Genomic DNA, 27838 nt, shown 5'->3' with positions numbered 1-27838 from the left:
CCATTTCTCTAACTATAAGAACATTTCATTAGAAAAGATATAAGTTTAAGTTTAACAAAATTTTAAATATAGAAACTATGTTATTCTTTTTCGATACAATAAGGATTTAGAGCTCATTGATACAATGCTCTAATTTGGTGTTTTTAACCATAATAGTGTTTTCCATCCTTCAAGTTTTATTTTTATATATTTAATTTAGGTAAAGTACTTTTATATTGCAATACAATATTATTTTTTATATTAGTTTTGTTGTCGAGTTCCATTATTTCAGGTTTAAACAAGTAACCAACTATTATCGTCGGGAGTATTTTTTTCCCTATTTATTAAGGTAATTTATTTTTCTTCATCATATAATTTTTTCTGTATGCTTTAAATTTTTGTTTTCAATAGAGCCAATTACTCATATGGTTACTAAGTATCCGAGATTACCTAGAAAAATCTATCCTCTAAAACAAACAACCTAAATGCCTTGACTTGAAAAATATTGAAAATAACATAAACAAATTTGTGGATAGATATATCAATTCTCTTTTCTATTCCTGAAGCAACAAAAACATGTAAATGAGAAAAAAAAAATGTGGCAGTTTTACTTTTGTTGTGGCTTTTTTCCAGTTTATTTGCTTAAGCATATATGTTGATGCATATTTTAAAAAGAAAAAGAAAAAATTGAATACAACAAATGTTGATGCATATTTAAAAATGAAATAATTAGTTTTCTAGATAATTTTTGTCTATAACAATAATAAAAAAGATTTGAATAAATGAGACGGTTATAGAGAACTTTAACTGTTTGATCACAAATCAACATAACTAACTTAACTAAATTGTTTATTGTTCCATGGTAAGATTTTTAATTATTTTGAATTCAATTATAATGTCAATATAATACACTTTTTTCTCTTTTAAATAAATGTTACAAGCCATCTGTTATATAATATCCATTGTTATTTTACATAATTTGTTCTTCTTGTATATAATATTTAGTTATTAAATAATAAAAATGTCATTTTATTTAGATGAATGAGAATGTAAAAGAGATGAACACGCATTTTAATTCTCTTCTGATCCGACGGTTATAGATAATCCTACAAAGCTTCTATGAATTTAAGCCGTTAGATTAATTCTCCCCGTAGCCACCGCACGATTAAACTTTTTACCGAAATCGTACCGTCCAATATTTACAAAATTGAATTTCAAAAGCTTTAGAGGGAGCAGCAATATTTGCTGCTGCTTCTCTTCTTCGAAAAATCCCTTCTTTTCTCCTTCGGCCTGTGTACATACATAAAACACGCACACACACAGTGTATGTGTATTTGTCGATCGAACTTATTGTTGAATTAGGTGAATAATTTGAGTGGATTTCTAGCCAACATTCGCTAGATTTTTGTAATTTGAATCTGATTTTCGAATTACACAGCTTCACCTGTCGAAAATTTGAATTTTGAGCAGTTTTTCGTTATATTTGTTGAATTTTGTGGAATTATCGTGGTATTTGCAGTGGATAATCAGTGAATTTGTGAGGTTTTGTAATTTTTGGGTGTTTGGTGAGTTTTTATTGTGGGTTTGAATGGAGAATAGTGAGGGAGGGGATTCTTTCCCTCCAAATAAGGCTCAATCGGAGGCGGCTGTTTCCGCTTCTGCAGCTACTACGGGGCAGCCGCAGGTGGTTGTGGATTTTCCGGCGAAGAAGCTGGCTAGGCAGCTGGATTTCACGGTGTTCGGTGGCAGTAGTGGTCAATCTCCGGCCACCGCTATGCCGGAGCAAACAAAGCAGATTCAACCGCTTGTGAAATCGATACAACTGCAAAGGCCACAGACGCAGCAACACATGTTGTTAATGCCGACGAAACAAACTGCGGTGCCGACTACTCATCCTTCAATACGACCTCCTCTGTAAGTATCTACGGAAAAGGGATCTTTCTTAGCTCATTTAACTGAAATTAGTGGGTTAGAGGAAATTGTTGTTATAAACTCTATAATTTGTTTGTTATTTGCTAAAGAATGCATCTTTGAGCATGTAGGAAGACAATATAAGATGCCTGGGAACGGTGGGAACGGTATTACAGGCAGAGGCCGATTCAGAATTTGAAGTTTGTGGGTTTCTACAATGACCACAACTTAATATAGAATAATAGCTTGTGTTCAAAGTCAAATATTTATAAATATTTAATGGATTTCTTAATATATATATGTATACCGAGGAATTTAAACTTTATAGGTTTTGGATTCTAGGACAACGACCTCAAATGCTAGTAACTGAATTTAAACTTTATAGGTTCTGGATTCCAGCTTGCTAGGCTTTTATGAGTGATTCTTTGTTTCTATATTTTGGTTGACTGGTGAGCAATACAGGACATTAGAGATGATAATCATGATCCTTTCCTTACAACCTTGTAAGTCGTTTGCAACTACTGGCTAACTTACGGAAATAAACAATATTTGTACATTTCGAACTGTTGATCATCATTCGTCTAAGGTTTGTTTGTGGCCTCTACACAAGTTTTTGGGATTTTGATTTACGAAGCTGTGAGAGGGAGCATTTTTATGTTAGCTTAGACTGAATATGATCTATATGATGCTAATACTCATTGTTTCCAGGAAACCAGATTCTCCAAGAGCACGGCCAAGGCAAAGTGTTAGTGAGGTAAAAGATGGTACTCCTAAAAAGCAGAAGCAGTGTAACTGCAAACACTCTCGATGTCTAAAGTTGTAAGTACTACCTCCGTCTCATACAGATATGTGGAATATCTCAAAAATAACTAAAGTCTATTAATGGATGGCAAACAGATGAAGGCAGCACTGATAAGCTCTGAAATGACTGTTCTTCTATTGTCCTTTCGGCACTGATAAGCTCTAAAATTTCTATTTTTTCCCTTCTTGATGGCAAAATATTTGTTGGAAGGGATATACATGAGGTAATCAAGCATAGATGTGTCATAAACAAATTAACATATTCATTGGTCCAAACAAATATTATCAACTAAACCATTCCCAACAGGAAGGATTAAGAAAATGGAAAATAAAGATGTGAAATGACCAGATATTGTAAGGATATTTTACTCCTTTTGGCACCTTCAATATGTTTAATCCCTGTTCTAAAGAAGCTAATAATTTTATCTTAGGGCTTATTGGTAATTTTGTAAAAGGAAGGATAATAATGAGATTAAAGCCTAGTCCATCACTTAAATTTACCTTGGACACCAGCTCGATTCAATGCTTTTTTCAGGGCCTTTTTTCTTAACCTGTTCAAGTTCGCGAAGTTTCACTTGCAGGAGCATATGTGAATTATTTCTCTTTATGTCATAGTACTGACTGTCTTTGCATTACTCTTGTGAGCACATGCACATAGTGGTAAAATTTTAGGATAAGTTCTCTGCCGCATACGATTTCCAATCAATGATGACTAGATGTGTACATGGATGTACATAGGCGGTTTGGGGTGGTTTTGAACTAAAACCATAACCTAATCATATTTTGCACTGGTTTTTCCAAAATATCCAATCAATTTAGTTTAGTTAGCTTGTGGTTGGTTGGTTGACGATTTGGGCAGATTCAGTATAGATTGTAGTTTAGGTGTTTACGGTTAAACTATACGTTAGAAAGTCTGGTGTTTTTGGTTATATGACATTACATTAGGGGCTCAAAGTTTAGGATTATAGACTTTACATATGATAAATTTGGGATTTAGAGTGTATGTTTTTGTGCTATAGATGGACGTTTGTGGTTTATACATAACACGAATACATACAGAAATTACCAGCTATAGCCCACATATAAAACCACACTGTTCTTAGTAAATTCACCATTTGCAAAAGTGAACCTTTTGGCCATTAGGTTCTAGCCATGAAATAAATGGACTATTTGTTTCAAAGTGGCCATGCAATACATCTATACAGTCTGCATTCTGAAAATGGAGGTTTTATTTGAGTTGTTGCAGCTTTTTATATATAAAAATCAAAACAAACCACCACATTGGTTTTCTAGGGTTGAGCACCAACCCATGGAAAAGGTCAGTTTGTGGGACATTGGTGTATTTTGGATGGTTTAAGTTAATCCCTTTTTTCCCCTCTCACAGTTAGGGATGCAGGTAATATGTTTATACTATTCCATTCTCTGTTATTTGTAAGATTTATTTCGCTTTTATGCATTACTACACTATTAGAGTCACTGCTTTAGTTCTTATGCAATGTGACTTTTCTTTATTCTTTCTATTTTTGGACCAGGTATTGTGAATGCTTTGCATCTGGCATATACTGTGATGGGTGCAATTGTAACAATTGTCATAATAATGTCGAAAATGAGCCTGCTAGACGTGAAGCAGTTGAAGCTACTTTAGAGCGTAATCCACATGCATTCAGGCCTAAAATCGCCAGCAGTCCACATGGAGCTCGAGATAATAAGGTACTTCTTAAAACTAAGTGGATTCGTGGATGATGCTTTCTTAGAAGTTGAACTATTCATAAAAAATCTTTATTCTAATTATGCTAGAGATCTGAGATATCCTGGATATGTTACTCTCATTAATGTCCTTGTGGTCTATGATACTATTTGTTTATTCAGATTCTCTTCAGGCAATGATGTGGTTAAAAATTGCTGATATGAAAAGTAGGAAATGCAATATAATCAATATTTACTTGAACTTTCTGAGCTTGAGTAGTCAATTAGGATCAATTTTTAGTTTGACTTTGAGCTCGAATTCAGCTTGTAAATAAATGTAAATGTCAGTGGTTATTCAAGCTTGCATTTGAATACTGGAATTTTGACGAATCTTACAAACAGTAAAAAGTAACCTATATTTGTACCTTATCTAATATAAATCTATATTCTGTGTATTGCGTGTAAGAGTAAAAAAGGTTGTTCGTTTAAAGGCTTTTGCATAACCAATGCACCCTTTGAATTTTAGTTTGACTGTGAAAGCATCACATCAGAGTTTAGATTTTGAATGACTGACTTTGACTTCTTGAAAATTTGCGAGTTGTATAAAGAGGTTTGGTGTCAATAGAATTTTATTTCGGATGGACCCTCGGCTCAAGAAAATTCAAAATAGGTTTGAAAAATACAAGAGTAAAAAAGGCTAAGATAAAAATATTGAAGAAAAAAGTATTGACAGCAAAATAATAACGATGTTCAAAGTAAAAGAAACAACAGTAGTAATAAATTTGAGGGATAAAAAATAGTAGAATAATAACAATAATACTGATAAAGTAAAGAGGGAGCATATAAGGTGCTCTAAACTAGAACCATACTCTCCCATAGAAAATCGCTCGACTACCTACTAACCTTCAATCTTAATGCTTGACCTCACATCTTCGGTGAGCTGAAGATGTGTCATGTCCTGTCTAATCACCTCTCCCCAATTCTTCCTCGGTCTACCTCTACCTCTCCTCAGCCTATTAATGCCAGCCTCTTGCACTTCCTCACTGGGGCATCTGCGCTCCTTCTCTTCACATGCCCGAACCATCTCAGCCTCGCTTCCCTCATTTTGTCTACCATGGAGGCCATTCCCACCTTGTCCCGTTTATCTTCATTCCTAATTTTATCTCTCCTAGTATGCCCACACATCTATCTAAGCATCCTCATTTCCGCTACTTTCATTTTCTGAATGTGTGAGTTCGTGACTAGCCAACACCCTGCCCCATACAACATAGTAGGTCTAATAACCAGTCTATAAAATTTACCTAAAGGGGTCAATCTAACCACGAAGTAAACTTAGTCAACTCAATATGGTGGTTTTGAAGCTGTATCATGTTATACTATTCTTCTCATGATGTCCTAGGAACTTATTCTCTTTTGTAGTTTTGTGAAATTTCGCTTGATTTCTAGAACTACTTGTGCTTATCAGGATGAATTTGGCAGAGTTGAAATTTGATGTAAATCAAAGTAGCGTCAAATATTGTTTCTTATTCTATTTGGTAACTTTCGAACTGCGTTTAAACCTTTGTAGGAGGAAATTGGGGATGTCTTAGTCTTGGCAAAGCATAACAAAGGATGCCACTGCAAGAAATCAGGTTGCCTCAAGAAGTACTGTGAGTGCTTCCAAGCCAACATTCTTTGCTCTGAAAATTGTAAATGCATGGACTGCAAAAATTTTGAAGGAAGTGAGGAGAGGCAGGCTCTTTTCCATGGAGATCATGCAAACAACATGGCATATCTCCAGCAGGCGGCAAATGCTGCTATCACAGGTGCCATTGGATCCTCCGGTTATGGATTATCTCCTGTGAATAAGAAAAGAAAGGGCCAGGATCTGTTCTTCGGGTCATCAGTTAAGGAACCTGTTCACAGGCATGGACAATCCCAACAGGTAAATGATATCCTTTACCATTGAACTCGAGGCATTTTTCAACTGTTTGATTGGTGAAGAATGTCCGAGTTCCTTCTCATTAGTATAATCCACCGGGCATCGCTGCATTGCTGTTAATAGATGATTGCACACTGAAGGGCATGGTTTTCATCAGAGAAAATGCATTTAACAACTGCTTGAAATTCGTTTTCTGGATTTATTCTTGTTGATATTTTTTGCTTAAATAAGCAGGGGAGACAACTTACAGTCTCCCAGAAAATAATTGATGGATGAATTAACATACTGTATTATACAGGGGAACCATATCAAGGCTTCTGTCCTACCTTCATTATCTTCAGTTCCTGGTCCTTGTGTTGGAAATGCTGCAACAGTGGGTCCTTCCAAGTTTACTTACAGGTAGCAGTAACTACCCCTAAGAAATTAACCTTTACTGCTCATTCAGGAAACTAATTGTCATGTTATGGTTGAAGGTCTCTGTTGGCAGACCTCATCCAACCACAGGATTTGAAGGAACTTTGCTCAGTTTTAGTTTTACATTCAGGAGAAGCAGCCAAGATGTTGGCAGGTATATATCTTTCAAGTACTTTTGATTACTTGTATGACCAATACGTTTGGTCCATCTTCTTTGTTATGTTGATTCCGCCTTTTTGTTCACTTTAAAATCATAAATTGAGTTTCCATTGGAAAGTAAGAAGTTATCAAGACTTTTTTCTGACATGTTTTTCAAATAATGTTTGAAGTATTTTCTTCACTCTCTCGCTTTACTATTCAAGTCTTTTTCCTTCTTGATCCTTGGGAATTATAAACAGCAGCTTAGGGATGAATGTTTTTCTTTTCTTCCTCCAAATGGATAATCAGTCAAAGATAATTGGAATGGAGTATGAAATGATTTCTGGTGGAAATGAATTAGATCTAGTTTTCCGCTGGTCGAAACTTGAAAGCACCAAGTCATCACAGAAATTCAATTTCTTTTACGACGGTGGTGTCCGGGCCGGCTTGCGCATTCTTCTACTAATTCATCAGCATAGGTAGCAAGTAACTCTGCCCACCAAGGCTTAGGCCGAGAAATAGATCACCTGGTTTTTTATTGGCCTTTGCTGAGACTTGAACTTCGGCTCCTGTAGCTTTTTCCACTTCATTGACTGCTAGGCCACGCCCTTAGGTGCTCATTGAGACTCATTTCTTTTTTCCTCCCCCACCTTGTTTTTAAATGAAAGCCTTATGCATAATACATGCATTCTGTTTTGGAGTATCTATAAGATCTACAGCAGAATTACTTGTGAGTTTGCGCAATTAGGATTAAGCAGAAGCCACATTAAGATTCTACAGTCACCACACATGCATTATGGTACCCTATCCAAAAGTAAACCACAATGTTCCTAACTAGAGCATGGAAGTTGGGCCAGATGTACTCCAATTTGTTAGAGGGAGACTACGAGGATCAGGTAAGGTAATTATGCATAAGCTGGTTTTCAGACTGTTATGCCTCCCTGCGCATCTGGTAGATGACAACAGATATATGAATTTAACTTGACTTCTTAATAATTCTGATTTGAAAAAAAAGGAACTAATGAAAAAGATTATATTTTTTTATCAGTTCTGTGTATAAAGAATGTTTTTGCAAATAGTCCTCCTAGAAGAAACACGAGTGATGTACTTCTTTTTCAAAATGGAGAACTATAGAATCATAAATTGGTTATAATGAGGATTCATCGTAAATGGACTAGATCTACTGCATAGACCATCAACCTACCGCAAATCTCTCGTTTATGGGCTTGGGACAGGTACTGTGAGTTCATGTAGGATGCTAAGCTCGCATAGGTGGAGTTATGTGTTGAACATGGATTGAATGTGCAATTCAGATCTTATGTTATTGGAAAGATAAGATCTTTCATCTGGTGGTTCTACCATGTGAATTTTGTGATTTTATTACACGTTTGCAGTAGTTGGTGTCCAATTATTTTAATGATTACGTGTTGGAATGCTTTCAGATGAAAAGGATGCTTCAATGAAACAGGCTGAGGGGCAGAGAGAAGCTTCCTTAGCTTCATCAACTCAGGAGCGAGTACAAAACCAGAAAGATTCTGGTACTGAGAAGGATATGCTTGACTGTTGTTCAAGTGGGGACCAAGGTGAGAAAATCAGTGTGGAAGAGTCTAGTTTGGATGGTGCTGATGTATCAAAAAGGCCAATGTCGCCAGGGACGTTAGCACTAATGTGTGATGAATCACACACCATGTTTGCAGCTGCTGTTGCTTCCCCTAATGACCTAGCGACTCTTAGCTGTAATACATCTTCTCAATTGCCCCACGGGCAGGGCACGACCGAGACCTATGCAGAACAGGAAAGAATCGTGTTGATGAAATTTCGTGATTGTCTTAATAGGCTTGTCGATTTAGGACAACTAAAAGGTAAGTTTCTCTTTCTTTTCTGTCCATACCTGGTTCTTATTCACTGAATATGTAGCTGTTACCAAATTTATCTACATCAATGAATCCATAAATAAGCCCCAAAATACCTTTCAGTGATACGTTCAACGGCCTCTGTTTAAACTGTTGTCTTCTAGTGCAAATGGGAGATAATTTCCTGTTGGATTCCTGCATTAGGCACGAGAAATGTAGTATTAACAGGGATATAAGTGTAATGAGCTGAAGAAGAGATGGTAGCTGATAACTGCAATCCATTACTAGATTCCTAAGTATAACCCAAAATAATTAAATGTGGTTAATTAATTCCCTTATAAATAATCAAATATGCAAGTATCCTGACCAACCTACCTGAGGTACATTGTACAATGTTTGAGTTGGACATGTTTACTTATGTTTCCGATCCCTGCACATTGCGGGAGCTTAGTGCATTGGGCTTCCCTGTATTCTAAAGATTAATGTGAAGTGCTCAAATCCATATCATTACCCAATCCATACAAGTATATCAAGACAAAAGAATTGTGTACTTGACATAGTTTATGATAACCCACGACCAGACTCCCTGCATACACATAAATTAGCCTGTCATTGGCTACTGAATGTAAAGGAGTGAAGATTGAGAACCCATTACTCAGTAATCCTTCAAAGTGGAACTATCCCTCTTCCTTCTTTTTCATGGTAATTCTCTTTTCTAGGAAAAGTCCACCTTTCACTTCCTCTTTAGCTCCTGGTAACTGGTTCTTCCCTTTTATGGGTAAGGTAGGAAGTCTATTTACATGCTCGTAAATGTACCGAGTTGGAGCTACGTTGTAAGCGTTACATCTATCGACTTGCCATCAAACTCGTGACATTGTTCTAATCATTTACATCTATCTGTTCACCCGATAAGATTATAGTATTTGTGCATCTATGCTTTAGTCTATAAAGCAAGATCTTGTATTCAAAGCGTCTCCTATTTCCTTCTCTCCAGAGTGGCTACATTATGTAAGCGGCAGTGGTATCTCAAAATCTTCTGACTGATCGAGATTTTGTTCCCTTTCCACATAGCAAAACTTTCGTCAACTGTTTCAGCATTACCCAATTCAGGCCAAACAAGGCAAGGAACACACCACAAATTTTAGCTAATTCACAGTGAAGGAGCAAGTGACTGATCGTTTCTTCCTGTCTGCCATGCCTCAGACCTGTGCACAGTGGTCTTCTTTTCTGTGTAAGTTGTTTATTATAGCTCCATGATCTGCTGTCCAAACAAAAAAAGATACTTTCAGACTAAGTTGCTCGGGCTCGGGTGTGGGTGTCCGTTACGGGTGCGGATCTAGAGGTCGGATCCTTCATGATCTAAATTTTAAGATTCAGGGGTGCGGATACGGGCAAAGATTTGGTTAAAAATAATTCCAATATCTAAAAATAGAGTTATAAAAATGTCTAAATTATGAGAGATTATTTGTAAAACTGACGCAGTATTCCGAGAAAGAGAAAATATTGATCAAGAGGAGATTCCGAGAAGGAGATAAAAGTAAATGACTAACGTTGAAATTTCTATATACCATTTTTTCCAATATCACCCTAGCTTTTGTTTTGATTTCAGAAATCATTGTATTTGTCCCTAATTTCTCAGTCGCTTTTGGTTAAAGTACCCAAAATCAATTGACCGAATCCGGTATGGTCCCACACCCACGTCGTGTCGACATGGGTGCGGCACGGAAAGTGAAAAGTCCGAGCAACTTAGCTTTCAGAGGCACTTGGTCTGACATATTGCTTTCCAATGATCGAATTCAGCTTCCTAATTCCTTTGAAACTATTCTAGAGTGAATAGATGTTAGCAAGAAGCTGGCTTTTGTCTCCTTCGCAAGTAATTATATCAGCTTCAGTATTTACTTCCACATATTCTTACAACCTGCTAAAAGCTGATTAGTGAACCACAGTTCCCACCTATCTGAAATTCAAATAACTCTACTGGTTGCAAGAACACAAATTTGGTGCAATCACAGAGATCATTCGTTATTCTCATCCATAGAAAGGAGATTGAAGTGACGTAAGATTAGACGGATCCTAAGCATAGATATTCGGATAACTATGCTTAGCTTTAAGAAGAATTACATGATAAATGAAGATGCAATACATAAAAATAATAAATTGAGGAGTGCTACCAGTATAATACGTGATAGAAGGGTAATCAATGAAGTAAAAGGCAAGTTCCATAGAACGAATGTGAGACCAACAAGTAATATAGGAGAGAAAGTTGAATCTGAAATGCCCAACATACCCGCAAGATGGATATCATAGAATAAACTACAGATTTTTAGAGGATGTGCGGTCAACAGGATAGAACAGATTAATCACATTCAACAGAGGGTTCAAGTAGCACATATGGAGATAAAGCCAGAGAAGGTTGCCTGAGACAATTTTGTTCTATCTTATATAGACCTCTATATGCACTGGTTCATTGGCATGACAGTATGATGATTAAATTTTTTGACAATGGACAATATGATAATTAAATGTGATAAAAGAAGAAGAGATAGACCTAATCACATGGAAGGAAGTAGTCCCAAAGAACTAAAATCTTGTGGAATTCCATGCAGACTTATTTATTAATGATTGATAATAATGTCTGAATATTGAATGGTATTTCAATTAAATTTTTAAGTATTAAAAGTTAATAATATGTCCAGGTGTATAGCATTGCTTTGTTTTTGGTGTAAAATGGAACAAGTAGATGAGGCTGAATCTATTTTAGAAATGCTACATTCCCTACTGGTTCAGAAGGGTTATACTTTTGCCACGTTTCTCTTTTGGCTGCAGGTGTATAGTTTTAACAGTATATCCTTTGTGTTGTTTCATTTATATTATGCCTCACCTTTTCAAAAAATAATAATGTCCAAGTATTGGTTGAAACAAGTGATATGGAGTAAATTAGAATAGTTATAAAGGAAATGACTTCTGCCTATTAGTGAAGGAATTCATATTTTCCTTTTTGGTGGAATATGTTCTTGTTAGAAAATATTTTCTCCTTTTTGTTGGAATATGGTCTCCTTAGAAAATATTTTCCTATAATCCATAATCAAACATCAAAATATGACTTATTTACAGAAAATATTGAGTCAACCAAACAAAACCTTAGCTAAAAACACAAAGTAAAGGATCCAAATAGTCGATACAATTGTTTGGGATTTAATCAGTTGTCCAGGAAAAGATTAGTGTGAGATTTATAGTGCTCCTAACATGTGCCTTAGAAAGGTTAATTATTTACTAGTGGATTGAAATGGACTTGAATAAAACGATATGGATTTAGAGTATTCATATTGTTGGCCCAAACTGATTTGTGGTTGAGGCTTAATTGATTGTTGTTTGATTAAATTGATTCAGAATCCTCGTCTATAATAAATCTGCAGAGCTCTAGGTACTGCCACTAGCTTCCTTTCTCCATTTTTCTTTTGTATCTTAGATCAATTCCACTTGACCACACTTGCAAGGTCATGGTGAATTAGAACATGTGCCTTGTTTTTCTCTTTTTGTAGAAATTATTTACCTGCGCTTAATAAGGAAAGGACGCCTTGCATATCGTAATAGAAATAGAAAATAGTAACCTATGTGTACTATCTGGCTCTTAAATTGCTAATCATGTTATTTTTATATTCTTATATCCCTATTAATTTAAATTAAAACATCAATAATACAATTTCTTAGAACTTTTGGTTCAACCATCCGATGTCTGGAATACACTGGCTTGAGTAATCTAGATTGACACCATAGGAAGCCTACTATGGGTATTTTTTTTGCGATAGTGGGACTATGTGTGCTCCCTACCAAAGATGAACTCCATTCCGAGGCTCGAAGCCAAGATTTCTGGGTAAGGGTTCGTTACAACTATTTGTGAAGTATTTAGTTACAGTATCGTTTTATAGGCTTTTGGAGCTTTCCACAAAAAAGATATTATGCTTGCTTCATATGCAACTGCATACTCGCCCCCCACCCCACCCTTCCGATTTGCTCCCCTTTTTCTTTATGCTGTTACCACTGTGTTTCATTTGGAATGATGTTATATGTAACTAACCATCTATTTCAAATTTCAGAACGAAAATGTTCTTCAATGATCCGAGGTGCTGACCCTGTCGATCAAAAAGATATGATTGGTAATGGTTTTACTACGACTGAAACGAGGAATCAGCATGATTCCTTAAACAATGGTGTTGCCAAGTCTGCTCTTCCTCAGCCAAGAACAACTCAGTTGTTTAGTGCAGTAGTAACTACTGCTAATAATAATAATCCATTTCCTAAAGTTCATCGTCCAGATGAGAATGGGGATGTCAAACCAAAAATCTGAAAATAAATCGAAGTGAGTTTTAGAATGAGATTTGCCTGTAACTGCTGCTTCTATTGTAATATTAGGCTTTTATTCATTTTGTCTTTCCTTGATGTAGCAGTAAAGTTCATTCAGGCCCCATTTGTTAGAGCTAACAACCCATGTAACTTCTACCACATTTACTTTAGTATAATTTTCAATCAAAATTTGCATTTTATTTAACTTTTTCTTGAATGTGTAGACTCGCTCTTCTCATCTAGAAGAACAGTTCAAGGGCTTCTTTGATAGGGAAATGCACACTCTTCTTTGTTGTTACTAGTCCCTTCCCCTTGGTTCAAGATGTCCCTGCCGTTTCTCAGCTTATGGGATTAAGGCGCGCCACCTTCAGAGGAATTATTGATGCAAACATGGCATCCTGTATTTGCTTGAATATGTTAGGCCCATTTTCGAGGGTCTAACGAAAACAATCTCTTTGTCCTCAATGGATAAGGGTAAGATCTGCATACGCCTTATCTTTCCCAAACGTTGTTATGTTAGGACTGCTTCAATAGAGTTTTGATGATTCTAATAGAAGCATATCTAGGGCAAGATTGCAACGTTGGAACTATCTTATCATACATAATTGTTACTAATTGTTAGCTATAATTCTACAAATGTTTCCTCAATTTGCTGACAAATGAAATTGTTCAAAGAAAGTAATATTTCCGTGAAAAAAAACTAGCAAGCATGTAGATGCTAAACTCACTAAATTACGCCTGATTAGTGCAATTTTCGACGTTATGAACTTCTGATCTACTTCTAAAACACAATAATTGTTATAGTAACAAAATAGAAAATAGCATGTAAAAAGTTGGAATTTTTTCCAACATTATTCAAAAAACTAAGCAATCCGCTACATCCTTGTCGACAGTCCACACCACTAAATTGGACTTGAAATTGGGTTGTTCTATACCAAAGAAGTTAACATTATACAAGCTGAAGAGGTCAAAGTAGGTGCGTCTCTCCAAGGAAATTTTACATTTCCATATTCCACTACGTCCTGTTTCCACAGTATCTGAAATTTTATTGCATTGCTCACATGCGTGACCTTGAAGATGAAGAAGGGGTAGAAGGAGGAGCGCTCTGCAGCACACGAAAAGATGTTATAAGTTAACATTTGAGATATGCACATAGCACGAACAGCAGGCAATCGGAGTTCAAAATGTGCACACAACTGCCAACAGTAAGTTGTAAGTCTCCCAAGTTGAACAGAGTGATGAAATTAATCAAGAAAGAACCGCCAAAGAAGAATTCCTAGTGCATCATCCAAATTTATGAAAGGGAGCTAGCAATCCCCAGACCTTTGAGAGGTTCCTTACAATAAAGGCAGAACAAGTTATTCCAACTATCTTGTAGTTGGCAGTGGATATTGGCAGTGAATATTGGAGTTACTCCAACTCCAAAGTACGATAGAGTTGAAATCTTTCGGTAAGCAGCTCCGTGGCTGTTGCCAGCAGCATAAAATTATCTCCTCTCTCTTGTTTTTTCATCCCAACAAACTGAACTAAACCTAAGATGGTGCAAATTATAGCGACATGACTAACATCTCTGGTTTATGTGGTTTGGTGAAAGTGGGCTCATAATTATGGTGATGTATTTTTTATTATTGATACTTCGACTAATCTGATAAAGTAATAATTGTTACATCTGCCGAGATTACTATCTCAACTGTATATTGAGTCTTAATAATTCATAGGCACAAATCAATGACCAAATTGCTAGATGAGACACACGGGACAGGTAAAAAGATCTATATATTGCATGATAAATCTATAAGATCAAGTTCTTACCAAGGGAACGCCGTTTGCTGCTCTCTCTTCCAAGAACCTTGATGGCTTGAAGAAATTACCATATAGTTCTGACCACTTCTTGAGGCTTTTATATATATGATCAGCCCCAACTGTATCTGCCCAGAAAACAATGCCACCTCTGCAAAAGGAAAATCATTGTAAGAAACATTTGTTTTAAGAAAAAAGTGCTCGTTTTGGCGGGAAAAAGAAAAGACCAGTTACAAAGTGTCGAGAAAAAAAGGTTAGAAAAGCTGGTGATCTTTTGTCTTCTGTAAACACCATGATTTGGTAACAACTTGCACTTGTAGACTGTCTATTCCCTCCATCCTTTCCCATTCCTCTCCACCGATTAGTTTTAACAATCCCTTTGTCTCTTGGGTATACAATCTCCCCTAAGCATGCGAGATTACTCCCCGTTTATACCAAGCAAAACAGGAGATATTGATTTTGTGTTAGTCCCGTTGTTCACACTTCAAAAATCATTAGTTATCACAAGCTAGCACGGAGTAAATATTTGACTTATCCATGAAGCAAGTGAATGCTGAATTCACAGTAGAGAACCAACCTATAAGATGGGAAACTCATTCCAAGTACAGAAGCGACATCAAGGTCTGATGCCCGGACTACAACCCCGTCTTCCAAAACACGACATGCCTCGTTCACAACGGGAAAGAGTATCATCTCAACAATTTCTTGATCGGTAACAGATATTGGCTGCCACAGATTAAAAACAAAGAAACCGGTTATGGTGAGGGGATTTAGAATTTTAAAAACCCTTCAGAACCAATAATCAACTAATGATTTGAGATTTGCTTTTGTTAGCTGGTAATACCTTTCCTCCAGGCATAATATTAGTGAGCCTTCTGGACTCCTCAATAATTGGAAGCACTGAAGGATCAGGTTTTGGCTTCTCTCCCTTCTTGTAAATGTAGTATCCTTTTCCATTGTTTTTACCTGCAACACCACCAGTGTCAGTAGAAAAATCATTACCTAGAAAGCAATAAAACAAAGGATGAGACTTGCAATATTACCATTTCGCCCACTTTTTATTAGAAGGTCAAGCATTGGAGACTTAAATGTTCTATCAGGAAAAGCCGAAGCAAACTCTTTCCCTGTAGCAACAGCTACTCCATATCCAGCCAAATCCTGAAGCCTACAAAATGTTGAAGCAAATTATTTTACATGCCTAACCAACTTAACTATTGCTTGCAGTAGGCAGGCTGCTGTATGCGGAAAGAAAACTTGTTAGTGTTGATGTTCTAGGTGCATTTAAAAAATTGAATTGTTGTACATAAATCATCTTAAAGCTGTGTAAGTCAAATCTACCATGAAAATTGCATTTGCAGGCTGCAGAGAACTGCTGACTAGTTTACTATCCCTCACATGAAAAAAAATGAGAACTTTGTGGAAGAGAATTACTGGAATGGACCAATAGGGAGACCAAAGCTAGTGATTTGCGCATCAATCCTGTAGACATCCACTCCAAGATTGGCGAGAGTATGTGCACTATGGGAATATGGAAAGAATGTCCTATTCACAGCAAAACCAGTACAGTTTCCCACTACAACAGGTACTTTCTTTATTGATTTGCCAACAGCCATGAGGTCGAGAATTGCCTGTGCAGATGTCTTCTCGGTCCGTACTATCTCCAGCAGAGGCATCACATGAGCAGGACTTACCATAGCAAAAAATCAATCATAAGTGCAAAACAAAAGTGCTCCAACAGAATTATCTCAAGGATTTCCATTTAAAAATAAAAATAAAAAAGGGAAGGAGCAATTAGCTTGTTAGGCAGGAGTCTCTCACTAGGTTCTCCTCCCTTTTTTTAGATTGCTAGGCAGCAGTAATAACAGCTTTTGCTCTATATCTCCCCAATTTCTCTTATAAAGAACAAAATAACAAAAAGACGAATTGAAGAATATCCCAAATTTTCTGGGAGCAAAACTTAAAAATGAAACTATTGAGACATGTGAAAGATAATCTCCTCACATCCATATAACACTTTGTTCCACATTATTCTGTTTCCATACTATATTTATACTTCTCTTTCATGTAGCGGTCATATTCCCCTCAACAAAACACATACAATATAATAACTTTTATACTTGAAAATCAGCTGTACAGGATCATAATGGTCAATTTTTCTTGATTAGTAGTGTTGGCCTTCAGTAAAGAACTAAAGTTACAGGGCAAGAATTCTAACCTAAAAAAGTGTGCCCCTATAACCCGATCTTGAGATCTCGTCTTTTCTCCAATCAGGTTGAGGTCAATGGTAGATGTATTGGTTGCCAAAATACAGTGAGGAGGACAGACCTTCTCAATATCACTGAAGATTTGTTGTTTTAGCGGAACATTTTCAATGACAGCCTACAGACAAAACAGGACTGTTTCAAATAAACTTACGACAATTTCAACATATTAAGGATACTAAAATTCTGGTCATCGCCATTTTTATAGCACCACGATAATAGAGAAACAAAACAAAGAAGCAAGGAGGGAAAGGAAGAAACCATCCTGCGGAACATTACTTGGCAAAATATAGGTTCAGTCCATACCTCTATGACCATATCCACATCCTTAAATTCTGAGTAATCCAGTACACCTTTAACAATTGAGAGAGCTTTGTTTGCTTTGTCCTGCTGCAACTTCTTTCTCGCTACCAATCCTCGTATGTTTGCTGTAATATAAGGTGCTCCATGTAAGTTTCTAACTTCCAAGACCATAAAAGGAGTATCAATATAAAAATGGTCAAAGGGCCTCACAATCTCGCAATTTATCACAACATATTACCAAGGCATCAACTACTAAAATATAATAAGTTCCTGCTGAAAGAGTATCAATAACCTTCAACTGCTTTTATCCCCCTTTGAAGATACTCGGGATTAATTTCCTTGAGAATAACAAATATGTTGCTCAGAACTAGAGCGGTAGCTATGCCTGAACCCATTAAACCTCCACCTATTATGGCAACTTTCTTCATTGGCCTTGGTTTCAGACCAATATCAGATACATTAGGTACCTGAACCATTTAGTAAGTAAAATATAATTCAGAAATAAGATAGAATTGATTGTCCCATGGGGAAGCAGATATCCAAATAACTTTCTTAATAAAGTCAAACTAGCCCTAGAGCAGGAGCATAAAGGCAACAGGAATGATCAGATACAAATATAATTTAACAAGTACAGAATACTTAAATATATACAAGAGATCCAGAGTCCATGTTACTTCTCATTCGTGAAGTCACACTGGTAACAAACTTTCATTAGCTGACGCACATAAAGAAAAGCCATCCCAAAGTGAAACCTCAAGTATATGAAACCTACCAAATCAAGTTTGTGTAATGAAAAAAACAGAAGATGAACCCAACCACAGAGTGAAATAATCTGTAATCAGATTTATGTGCTCAGAGTTAAATGTTTAAGAGCCACTTTGGAAATTGGAGACAAAGCTACAGCAGATAACAAGAGGAAAAAAAAAAAGATTTAAGCTTTAAAACTGCTAGGGAGCATAAGTTCTAGTCATCCACATTAATTTTATTGTTCATTCTTGCCTACTCAGCATTCTTGTCCATAAAGTTATCATTTTCCATGGTGAAGCATATATTGTACCTTTGATGTAGCCCGTTGGGCAAAAAATACATGAACAAGACCTCTTGACGTATCTGATAATACTAGGTCCTCAAATACTTGAGCTTCCTGAAAAAGACTCGAAACAAGCTTGTTAATCCATCTGGTCCACTTTTATCAAATGGCTAAAGACTGAGTTAGCTACCTTTCTATGACACTATTTGTGATAATCTGGATTTTGTTAACAAAAAATGGTTAAACTAAAACGTTGTCTTTTTCTGAACATACACATTAATTGACCATACGCATTATAGAACATACGTATTAATTGACCGAGCAATAGATACCTTGAGAACCCCATTATATCCACCATGGACTATGCCTTCTTCAATTACATCAAGGCATGCCAAGTGCTGAGGCATATTCCGAGCTGTTTGCTTCACTTGTTGCCTAGCCGACTTCAGTACCTCCCGTGCTTCTGAAAGGGAACCAATTTTGTCGGTCCTGTGAAGGGAACGCATCCAAGGTTTGCGCCGTTCTGCAATGTCAAGTGCCCACTGTCTAGCTACTTTCAACAACTCTGTTGAAGGGACAATTGCATCAATGAGACCTAGCTTCTTCCCTTCTTCTGACATTATTGGTTTGGACGTCTGCAAGACGTTGTTCACATTAATTAGGCTACAGAAGTTGTTCATACAAATCATTGTTTCTACATTGATTAACAAATTTGAGTAAAAAGCAACTTAATTATTCTGCATGTATTGCAATCACGGGGGACGTCAATGTGCGGACAACTGATTAAAGTTAAAACCCAGCAATCACAATCAGCCAAAAAACAGAGCTTGAACTAGTACATGTAATAAGGATGTGACATTTTTGCCCTTTCATATTTCTTATCCTATTTTAGTTGCTATCATGAAAGAAAGTCCAGAATCACCATCTAATGCTGAGAATAACTATGAAAATTTCTGTTTAAGATGATGCACCCGGTAAACACATTATTTCTCCAGCAGTTACTTTGAAAAGGAACTAATTGCAAATGGTTAACGTAAGGACGAATCACGAATGACTTACCATCATCATCTCAATGGCCTTTGACAACCCTATAAGCCTTGGAAGACGTTGTGTACCTTGAGAAGAAACATAATCTCTATGCTCAGTCAAAACTAAGAAAAGAAAAAGACATTTAACCTAAACGCAATTTCTATGAGCAGTAAGTGGCAGAGTTACCTCCAGAGCCAGGAAGAACTCCAAGGCTAAGCTCTGGCAACCCAAGTTGTGTTCTTGGCGCAGCAATGCGTGCATGGCATCCCTACCAAAAGCATGCATTACATTATTTACGCACCAGAGAAAGAGTTAAGCACATGCAATACATTTTATAGAGAACACAAACCAATGCCAATTCCAAGCCACCACCAAGACAAAGTCCTTCCACGGCAGCCACTGCAGGCTTCTTTCCATCTAAAGTTACAAAACGAAATGATCGACAGTATTATAAATAACATTTGACACGAAAATGACACGGAGAAGTAAAATAAGAAGTTACAGTAAGTCATTAAAAATTTTGAGATCCTAATTTGGACCCACAGTCCTCTTACCTTCCATAGTGTTCACCACGAGATCAACAGAAACACCAGGCAGTAAAGAAATATCTCCTGCAATGCATATGAATTCCAATTTTCAAAAACAAGGTTCCTTGAGACACAATAACAACTTGCACAAAGATGAAAGGAAGCTAATCATTACCTGTCGTATGAACCTTTTGGAAGACATTGATGTCAAAACCACCAGAAAACCTCCCACCATGTCCTGCAAAAACAATGAGAACATAAACAAAAAGGAAGAGGGAAGACCCACATACACAAAGCAAACAAAAGCAGAAAGGGCATGAACCATGAAGCAGAAAAGAAAATCAACACTGTTTTTCTTTGCCAAGGTACAGAAAAGGAAATTAACCCTTTACTGTAGCTTGTCCTGAAGAGAGAAAAACAACAACAACAACAACAACACCTCAATCCCCAACTAATCAGCATCTGCTATTCAGACCATTTCATTCCACTACTAGTAAATATTTGTACTTTAAAGCAAATTAGGGACTAGAGCTTCTCTAAATCTGCCGAAGCTAGTGTAAGTATAAGTGAACAACTAATCCCTACTAGTTGGTATTATCCATTTCGTTGTCTGCATCTTGTTATATTCTTAAGTTTGCATTAGCTAAGTCTGCATTCAAAGATAATCTAGTTAATTTCATTAAAGCAAAAAGGTCAAATTTGCCTATGTACTATTTGAAATTGAGTAGCTTTTGCTCTCTGTACATTCAGGACATGTACGACGGTGCTAAGACTCGGGTGAGGACACTAGGAGGGGACTCAGAACACTTCTCGGTTGTGATGGGGCTGCACCAGGGGTCAGCCCTCAGCCCATTTCTATTTGCCTTGGCGGTCGATACGTTGACGCGTCACATTCAAGGGGAAGGTGCCGTGGTGCATGTTGTTTGCAAATGACATTGTACTGATTGATGAGACGCGTTGTGGTGTTAACGAGAGGTTAGAGGTGTGGAGACAGACTTTGGAGTCTAAAGGTTTCAAGTTGAGCAGGACCAAAACAGAGTACTTGGAGTGCAAGTTCAGTGGCGTGACTCAGCTCAGGAAGAGGACGAAGACGTGAGGCTTGAGTCACAAGTCATCCCTAAGAGAGAAAGTTTCAAGTACCTTGGGTCTATAATACAAGGGATGGGGAGATTGATGAGGATGTCACACACCGTATTGGGACGGGATGGATGAAATGGAGGCTCGCTTCCGGTGTTTTGTGTGATAAGAATGTGCCACCAAAACTTAAAGGTAAGTTCTATAGAGTGGTGGTCAGACCGACTATGCTGTATGGGGCGAAGTGTTGGCCGGTCAAGACATCCCATGTCCAGAAGATGGAGGTGGCCGAGATGAGGATGTTAAGTTGGATGTGCGGGCATACCAGGTTAAATAAAATTAGAAATGATGTTATTTGAGACAAGGTAGGTGTGGCCCCTGTGGAGGACAAGATGTGGGAGGCGAGACTTAGATGGTTCGGGCATGTGAAGAGGAGAGACACTGATGCTCCGGTTAGGAGGTGTGAGAGGCTGGCATGGAAGGGCCAACAGAGAGGTAGAGACAGGCCAAAGAAGTATTGGGGGAAGTGATTAGGCAAGATATGGCGTTGCTCCAGCTCACTGAGCACATGACCATGGATAGGAAGGTGTAGAGGTTGGGAATAAAGGTAGAGGGTTAGATGGTCGAGTATTGTCCTTGTTTGTAGCAGTAGCTTTGACACACCACTTGGTGCCTTCCGTAGCAGTTTTTTTTTGTTGCTAGTTTTCTGTTACTACTTGTTGTTGTCTTGTGTTTCGGTTTTCTGAATGCATTACCTTTTGCTAATTTTGTATTTTGCTTTGCTTGTTATTGCCCCTCCCCTCCCCCCATCCTGAGCCGAGGGTCTTCCGGAAATAGCCTCTCTGCCTTTTTAAAGGCACGAGTAAGGTCTGCGTACGCTCTACCCTCCCCAGACCCCACTTGTGAGACTACACTGGGTATGTTGTTGTACTCCTAGCATAGCTCCGGTAATTTTGAACCATAGTTACACATTTAGGGGTATAATTGAACTTCTATTTTTGAAGAATTTGGACAAGTGGAGTCCACCCATTTCACGCTGGAGCTCTGTTAATGACAAGAGCAACTATGAGATAATTTGCTAATGACAAAGGTATGAATGAATCAAAAGTGTCATGAAGGACAAAATTGAACAATTCCGGTTTCCGGATAGTACAAAGGCAAATTTGGACCTTTACAAGAGTAAATTTTACTAGCAACGATTACTAGAATTCAAACAAACATCAGCCTCACAAATTCATAATTCAGAACACTAAATAAATTTCTAAAGCTAATTAAGAGTACTATTTAGTGATACTAAATTCTATCCAAAATCAAACAGATCAAAAGAAGAATATTTTTTTTAAAAAAACGAATTATTAATAAAATTGAGAGCTTACCAGTCAAAACAATAGCTTTGACATCATTTCTCTTAGCTGCTTCGTTCCATTTCTCCTTTAATCCAGCAAAAACTATAATAACCAAACAGAACTTATAAATCAAAATCAAAACACCGTTTATATAAACAAACTAAAATACTTATAAATAGAGATGAATTTAATTATTTAAACTTACTTTGAATTGCAAGAGCATTAACTGGAGGATTAGAAATCGTGATAACGGCAACACCGTCAGTTCCAACTTCCATCGTCACTTTCACTTCCGCCATTGTAACGCCGTCAGTTCCGAAGGTACAAATTTTGGAAATTCTGTGAAACAAAAAATGAAGAGAAAAGAAGAAGAAAGTGAATATATTGAGGATTCGCTGAATCTGAAAGGGATGGATGTGACGTTGATAATGATGTCAGTTTTGTGCATAACAGCTTGTCGTTACTTATTCTTTTTGTAATTTATTGTATTGTACTTTATTTAGATACTTCCGCTCGCTATTTTGGACATTCAATTTCTTAAAATGCTAAATTCCGTATCGTGGCTTTGTCTCTTTTTGGTTTCGGTTTATTCAGCCATATAATTTCGGTTTGTTCGGCTTGAATATTAAGTAGCGCATAAAGTCATAGACTGTAATATTCTTAAATAAGATACTCACAAATACGAAAATAAAAATATTATAATGTAGTAAAAAAAAAGAAACAAAAAATGCTAAACCTACTTAGAAACATAAGTAGGCAACCAAAGAAAGGTGAAAGGAAAGTATATTGGGAAAAAATGATAAAACTTATGGAAAACTATAAAAATAACAAAAAATAAAATTTAGAAGTTTAATATTTATGTTATAATCAATAATGTGTGTATTATTTAATTTTGTATATATTTCGGTACAGTGTCGGTATTTCGGTATTTCATGTTCAAATACGAAATACCATACCGAATACCAATTTTTAAAAAAGAACTTAAACCAAAATACCATACCAAACTATCGATTATTAAATAAAATTTTTGGTTTCGGTACGGTAGTTTGGTATTTATCAAATTATGCACTTCTCTAATTGTATTGTACTGTATTGTTTGATGAATACAATATTTGGATTGTATCGTTTAATGTCGTTTCATGATATCATACACCAGCAATATGAAGAATAAACTTGTAATATTATAAAGAAAAATTATGATATGAGATACAATTATTATATAAACAAGTAGGGTAAATAATAAAATAAAATTATTTAATAATAATAAAGGGTGATGAGAGAAAAGATAAGGTAACGACGCAACCACACCAAATCAATCGTTACATAAAATGGTAGATTTCGTTATTATATAACGTTAGATTTAACGATACGATACAATAAAATTTAATTTAAATAACAAGCAAAACAAACATGCTATTTAAAATAACAATACGATACAATATAATAGGCATCAAACCATCCAAACAAGTTGTACGTCAAAGTTGACGTGTTGACTCAAGTAATGAGTCTTTTAAAATTTTAATTAAAAACAACGTGGAATTATATTTTCAAATAAAAAAATCTTGTTATTTTTTGAGATTGAGGTTAAATTGTATTAAGGGAAAATGTCCAAATTTTGCTTAAATATTTTTTTGCGTAATTTTTTGTTTTCCATTACACTTTTGATATTCTTATTGTTAGCACACTGTCTTTTTTTTTTTAATTTTAAATAATTTTTTATTAGTGAAGTTCCAAAAGTCTACATTTATCTGTCAAATTACCCTCGGAATAGAGTTTCATTAGGGGCAAATGTGAAAAAAAGAGAATATTTCCTAATAGCTAAAATAATATTAGACAATTTTTTTACCTAATGATAAAGTTGCTAAATTTGGAATAGTACAGGACAAATTAAATGGCAATGTCTCTATAATAGACTTTCTTGCAGAAAGTACCTAGCCCACATTGGTATTAACATTGACCCAATTTGTCCCATATGTGACAAGAAAGAAGAAGAGAATATCACACATATTTTCATGACTTGCACTATAAGTAAAACTTTTTGGGACAATTTGGGAGTTTTAACCATGCATGATCCATCTAGAGGCCACTGAATAACTCATTTAAAAAATCAAAAAGTGTCTTTAAGACACAACCAAATTGACTGGAATTATATCCTCCCTTTCATCCTATGGAAAATTTGGATTACTAGGAATGCTAACAATCAAAATAATTTGAGGAATGCTATTTTCTTTAAAAATGTTACTCAAAAAGCAGTGGAGTATAAGATGCTCACTGAATACAATTCGCTTCACATCCAAAAGATTCGACTTCAAATTAAGTGGCAAAGGCCTCCAAAGGGATGATACAAACTAAACGTGGATGCTACTCACAATAACTTCCAAAGCTCAGTATTCCGTAACAATAATGGAAATTGGGTCGTTGGTTTTAACAAAACCATTCATGCAACAGGATCACTGGAAGCTGAATTAAAAGCAATTAAGGAGGGATTCAAAACTGCCCGGGAGTGGGACTTATTTCCACTACAAATTGAGACAGATTGTGCGGAGGTCATTCAAGCTATACTATATGGTAATAAACTGTTTGAATGTTGTTAATATTTGTAGGTCGTTAATGCACCAAGGGAAGGTGACCCTCCTCCAGTACACTTTTAAGGAACGCAACAGTGTCGCCCACACCATATCTAAGATGGAAGAAAGTCCATGAGTAAAGACGAAAGTATTTGTAGTAGCTCCAAATGTGGTTTTTAATCTTGTTAATTATGATGTAGACAATGATCGTTGTTTTGTTAAGTACTTATCTATGGATGCTTGCAATAGTTTAGCAAGCCTAGGCAATCAATGTATCCTAAGTGACACACTATTAGGCAATGATGTAACAAACTCTCTTTAATTTTTAATATATATGCTTCCCGTTTGCTCCAAAAAAAATATTTTTCCTTCTTTTAATGAAAGAGCGAGCTTTTTTGAAAAAAAAAAATTCTATTGGTAGAGTCAACAATCAACATCAATGTCCAGTATATGTTGCCAATTTTGGTAAAGACAAATATTTTAGCAATTAGGTCTTTAGATAGTTTCAGTAAAAGCAACTTTTAGCGTGTTTCTAGCTTACTATAAATGGGGAAGCATATCATGTAGTAGGGGTGGATATCGGTCGATTCTGTTATCAGTCCTTGTCGATTAATCGGTTATCAATCCTTATCGGTTATCGAATATCGATTTATCGGTTATCAATCATTATCGATTCGGTAATCGGTTTACCCGATAATAATAAAAGATATCCAATTTTTTATATTTTTATTATAGAAATCGTGTTCATACCGTTAAGAGAAATGGACTAAATTTTTATTCTTAACAAAAAACGGGATTAAATTTCAACTTTAGAAAAGAAAACTTTCTTTACATTTAAAAATCCCCACGAATGATCTCAATTTTCAAATATATAAGTCAACAGGAGTAAGTAATAAGACATTTAATTTAATCTTACTAACTATTCCGTACATGTAGGCATAACTCACAGAAAAATAATAAAATCATTATCTTATAAATGCTAAAGAACCAGTGCAACAGAAAAAAATAAATAGAAAAACAAAAATTTGAACAATTAATTTTTTAAAGTTTAAAACTAAAAGATCTTAATTGAAGAATGAAGATGAGAAATTTAAAAAAGTAAAAAACTTACGCTAAGGATTAAGGTATGAAGATGAAAGTAATTGTTAAAAGAATTAAGAGAATGAGAGAATGAATCCATAAGGTGGCTTTATATACTTAATGGGGAAATTATAATTTTGATAAAGCTTATTGGATTATCGGTTAAGCCATTAGTAAAATTAGGCAAATTGAGATCCGAACCGATAACCCAATAGTCAAATAATATTAAACCATTACTTAACTATTTATCTAATAACCCGATATGAATAACTCTATAACATTTTATCGGTTCGTGCTATTGGTTATACCCGATATATGCCCAGCCTTAACATGTAGTCGTAGATGTATTACATTGTATTATATCGTATTGTTATTCTAAATATAATGTTTGTTTTAATTGTTACTTAAATTTTATTGTCTCGTTAAATTTATCGTTACATAACGACAAAAAGTGCCATTTTATGAAATGACGAATTTAGTGTGGTGGCGTCATTGCCTTGCTTTTTTTTTTTGTCTCATCTTGCTCTTCCTTATTATTAACTAATCATATTTTATCCTTTACCCTACTTTTTTATATAATTATTTTACTTCATGTCCTATTTTTTCTTAGTAATGATGCAATTTTATTCTTCATATTGTTGGTGCATGACATCACGAAACAACGACAAACGATACAATCTATCCAAACGTTGTATTCATTAAACAATAAAATACAATACAATACAATACAACAACAACAACATACCCAGTAAAATCCCACTAGTGGGGTCTGGGGAGGGTAGGATGTACGCAGACCTTACCCCTACCCCGGAAGGGTAGAGAGACTGTTTCCGGGAGACCCTCAGCTCAACAGGAGATATAATAATTTCAAAAAGACACGAAAGGAGAGATAGGTAACAACAAAAAAGCAAGAGAAGTGATAACAATATCTTAAAAGAGACCAAATAGGTGAAATGGAGTGCAATAATATAATCATATGCAAAATAACAAAATAGTGTGAACTATACCGCTAGCATACCTAGGCATAACTCTATCAGACTACCCGGTATAAAGAGGGAACAACTATGAACTTACCCTAGCCTACAACCCTAATGCTCGACCTCCACGTTTTCCTATCAAGAGCCATGTCCTCGGAAATCTCGAGTCGCGCCATGTCTTGCATGATCACCTCTCCCCAATTCTTCTTAGGACGCCCTCTATCTCTTCTCGTACCTGCCAAAGCCAACCGCCCGCACCTCCTAACCGGGGAATCTATGGTTCTCCTCCGCACGTGTCCAAACCACCTAAGCCTCGCTTCCCGCATTTTGTCGTCCACAGGAGCAACACCGACCTTCTCCCTAATAACTTCATTCCTTATCTTATCCAGTTTAGTATGCCTGTACATACATCTCAACATCCTCATCTCGGCTACTTTCATCTTCTGGATATGTGAATTCTTAATTGGCCAACACTCAGCCCCATATAACATAACTGGCCTAACCACCGCTCTGTAGAACTTACCTTTGAGTTTCAATGGTACCCTCTTGTCACACAGGACTCTAGATGCTAACCGCCATTTCATCCATCCCACCCCAATGCGGTGCGTGACATCCCCTCGACCTCCCCATCACCCTGGATAATAGACCCTAGGTACTTGAAACTTTCTCTCTTGGGGATAACTTGTGAGTCGAGCCTCACCACCCCGTCCGTTTCCCCCGACATACTGCTGAACTTACACTCCAGATATTCCGTCTTGGTCCTACTCAACTTGAAACCTTTGGACTCCAGAGCCTGC

At 36.3% G+C, this 27838-nt stretch overlaps 2 protein-coding genes across 4 annotated transcripts; one reads left to right on the top strand and one right to left on the bottom strand.

Annotated features, from left to right (window-relative positions):
* Positions 1-1218: 1218 nt before the first annotated feature.
* LOC104248917 (protein tesmin/TSO1-like CXC 5) lies at positions 1219-13252 on the top strand. 2 transcript variants are annotated; one of them, XR_716573.2, is made up of 9 exons: positions 1219-1893; positions 2599-2709; positions 4224-4401; positions 5945-6301; positions 6597-6697; positions 6772-6866; positions 8293-8712; positions 9698-9934; positions 12801-12889. XR_716573.2 is itself a non-coding variant. In XM_009805272.2 (8 exons), the coding sequence occupies exons 1-8, from the start codon at positions 1568-1570 to the stop codon at positions 13049-13051; spliced, it is 1839 nt and encodes a 612-aa protein (XP_009803574.1). In that variant the 5' UTR covers positions 1219-1567; the 3' UTR covers positions 13052-13252. The 2 variants fall into 2 exon arrangements, 1 of the variants encoding a protein (XP_009803574.1); XM_009805272.2 differs by lacking the exon at positions 9698-9934 and having other exon boundaries at positions 12801-13252.
* Positions 13253-13789: 537 nt separating this feature from the next.
* LOC104248918 (peroxisomal fatty acid beta-oxidation multifunctional protein AIM1) lies at positions 13790-22928 on the bottom strand. Of its 2 annotated transcripts, XM_009805273.2 has the most exons (18): positions 22623-22928; positions 22448-22519; positions 20173-20235; positions 20025-20081; positions 19820-19887; positions 19657-19738; positions 19501-19556; positions 18774-19076; positions 18469-18555; positions 17704-17878; positions 17415-17536; positions 17063-17226; positions 16279-16533; positions 15891-16012; positions 15692-15813; positions 15425-15573; positions 14860-14998; positions 13790-14152 (listed from the first exon to the last, which is right to left on the bottom strand). In XM_009805273.2, the coding sequence occupies exons 1-18, from the start codon at positions 22714-22716 to the stop codon at positions 14105-14107; spliced, it is 2178 nt and encodes a 725-aa protein (XP_009803575.1). In that variant the 5' UTR covers positions 22717-22928; the 3' UTR covers positions 13790-14104. The 2 variants fall into 2 exon arrangements, with proteins under 2 accessions (XP_009803575.1, XP_070003979.1); XM_070147878.1 differs by lacking the exon at positions 16279-16533.
* Between the last annotated feature and the right edge of the window lie 4910 nt (positions 22929-27838).

This window comes from Nicotiana sylvestris, chromosome 6, assembly GCF_000393655.2.
Source record: "Nicotiana sylvestris chromosome 6, ASM39365v2, whole genome shotgun sequence".
Classification (NCBI taxonomy): domain Eukaryota; kingdom Viridiplantae; phylum Streptophyta; class Magnoliopsida; order Solanales; family Solanaceae; genus Nicotiana; species Nicotiana sylvestris.
Note: the sequence above shows the minus strand (reverse complement) of the source record. Positions and strands in the feature narration are given on the sequence as shown.

What these genes read in the sequence shown, in the direction of transcription:
- LOC104248918 (XM_009805273.2), bottom strand. Translation starts at nt 22,716, where the DNA reads ATGGCGGAAGTGAAAGTGACGATGGAAGTTGGAACTGACGGTGTTGCC. An exon ending in CAAAGCTATTGTTTTGACTG is followed by an intron (nt 20,236 to 22,447) that starts GTAAGCTCTCAA and finishes TTGTTTTTGCAG; the next exon opens with GACATGGTGGGAGGTTTTCT. An exon ending in CTCCCTATTGGTCCATTCCA is followed by an intron (nt 16,013 to 16,278) that starts GTAATTCTCTTC and finishes AACATTTTGTAG; the next exon opens with GCTTCAGGATTTGGCTGGAT.
- LOC104248917 (XM_009805272.2), top strand. Translation starts at nt 1,568, where the DNA reads ATGGAGAATAGTGAGGGAGGGGATTCTTTCCCTCCAAATAAGGCTCAA. An exon ending in CCTTCCAAGTTTACTTACAG is followed by an intron (nt 6,698 to 6,771) that starts GTAGCAGTAACT and finishes TTATGGTTGAAG; the next exon opens with GTCTCTGTTGGCAGACCTCA. An exon ending in CGATTTAGGACAACTAAAAG is followed by an intron (nt 8,713 to 12,800) that starts GTAAGTTTCTCT and finishes TTCAAATTTCAG; the next exon opens with AACGAAAATGTTCTTCAATG.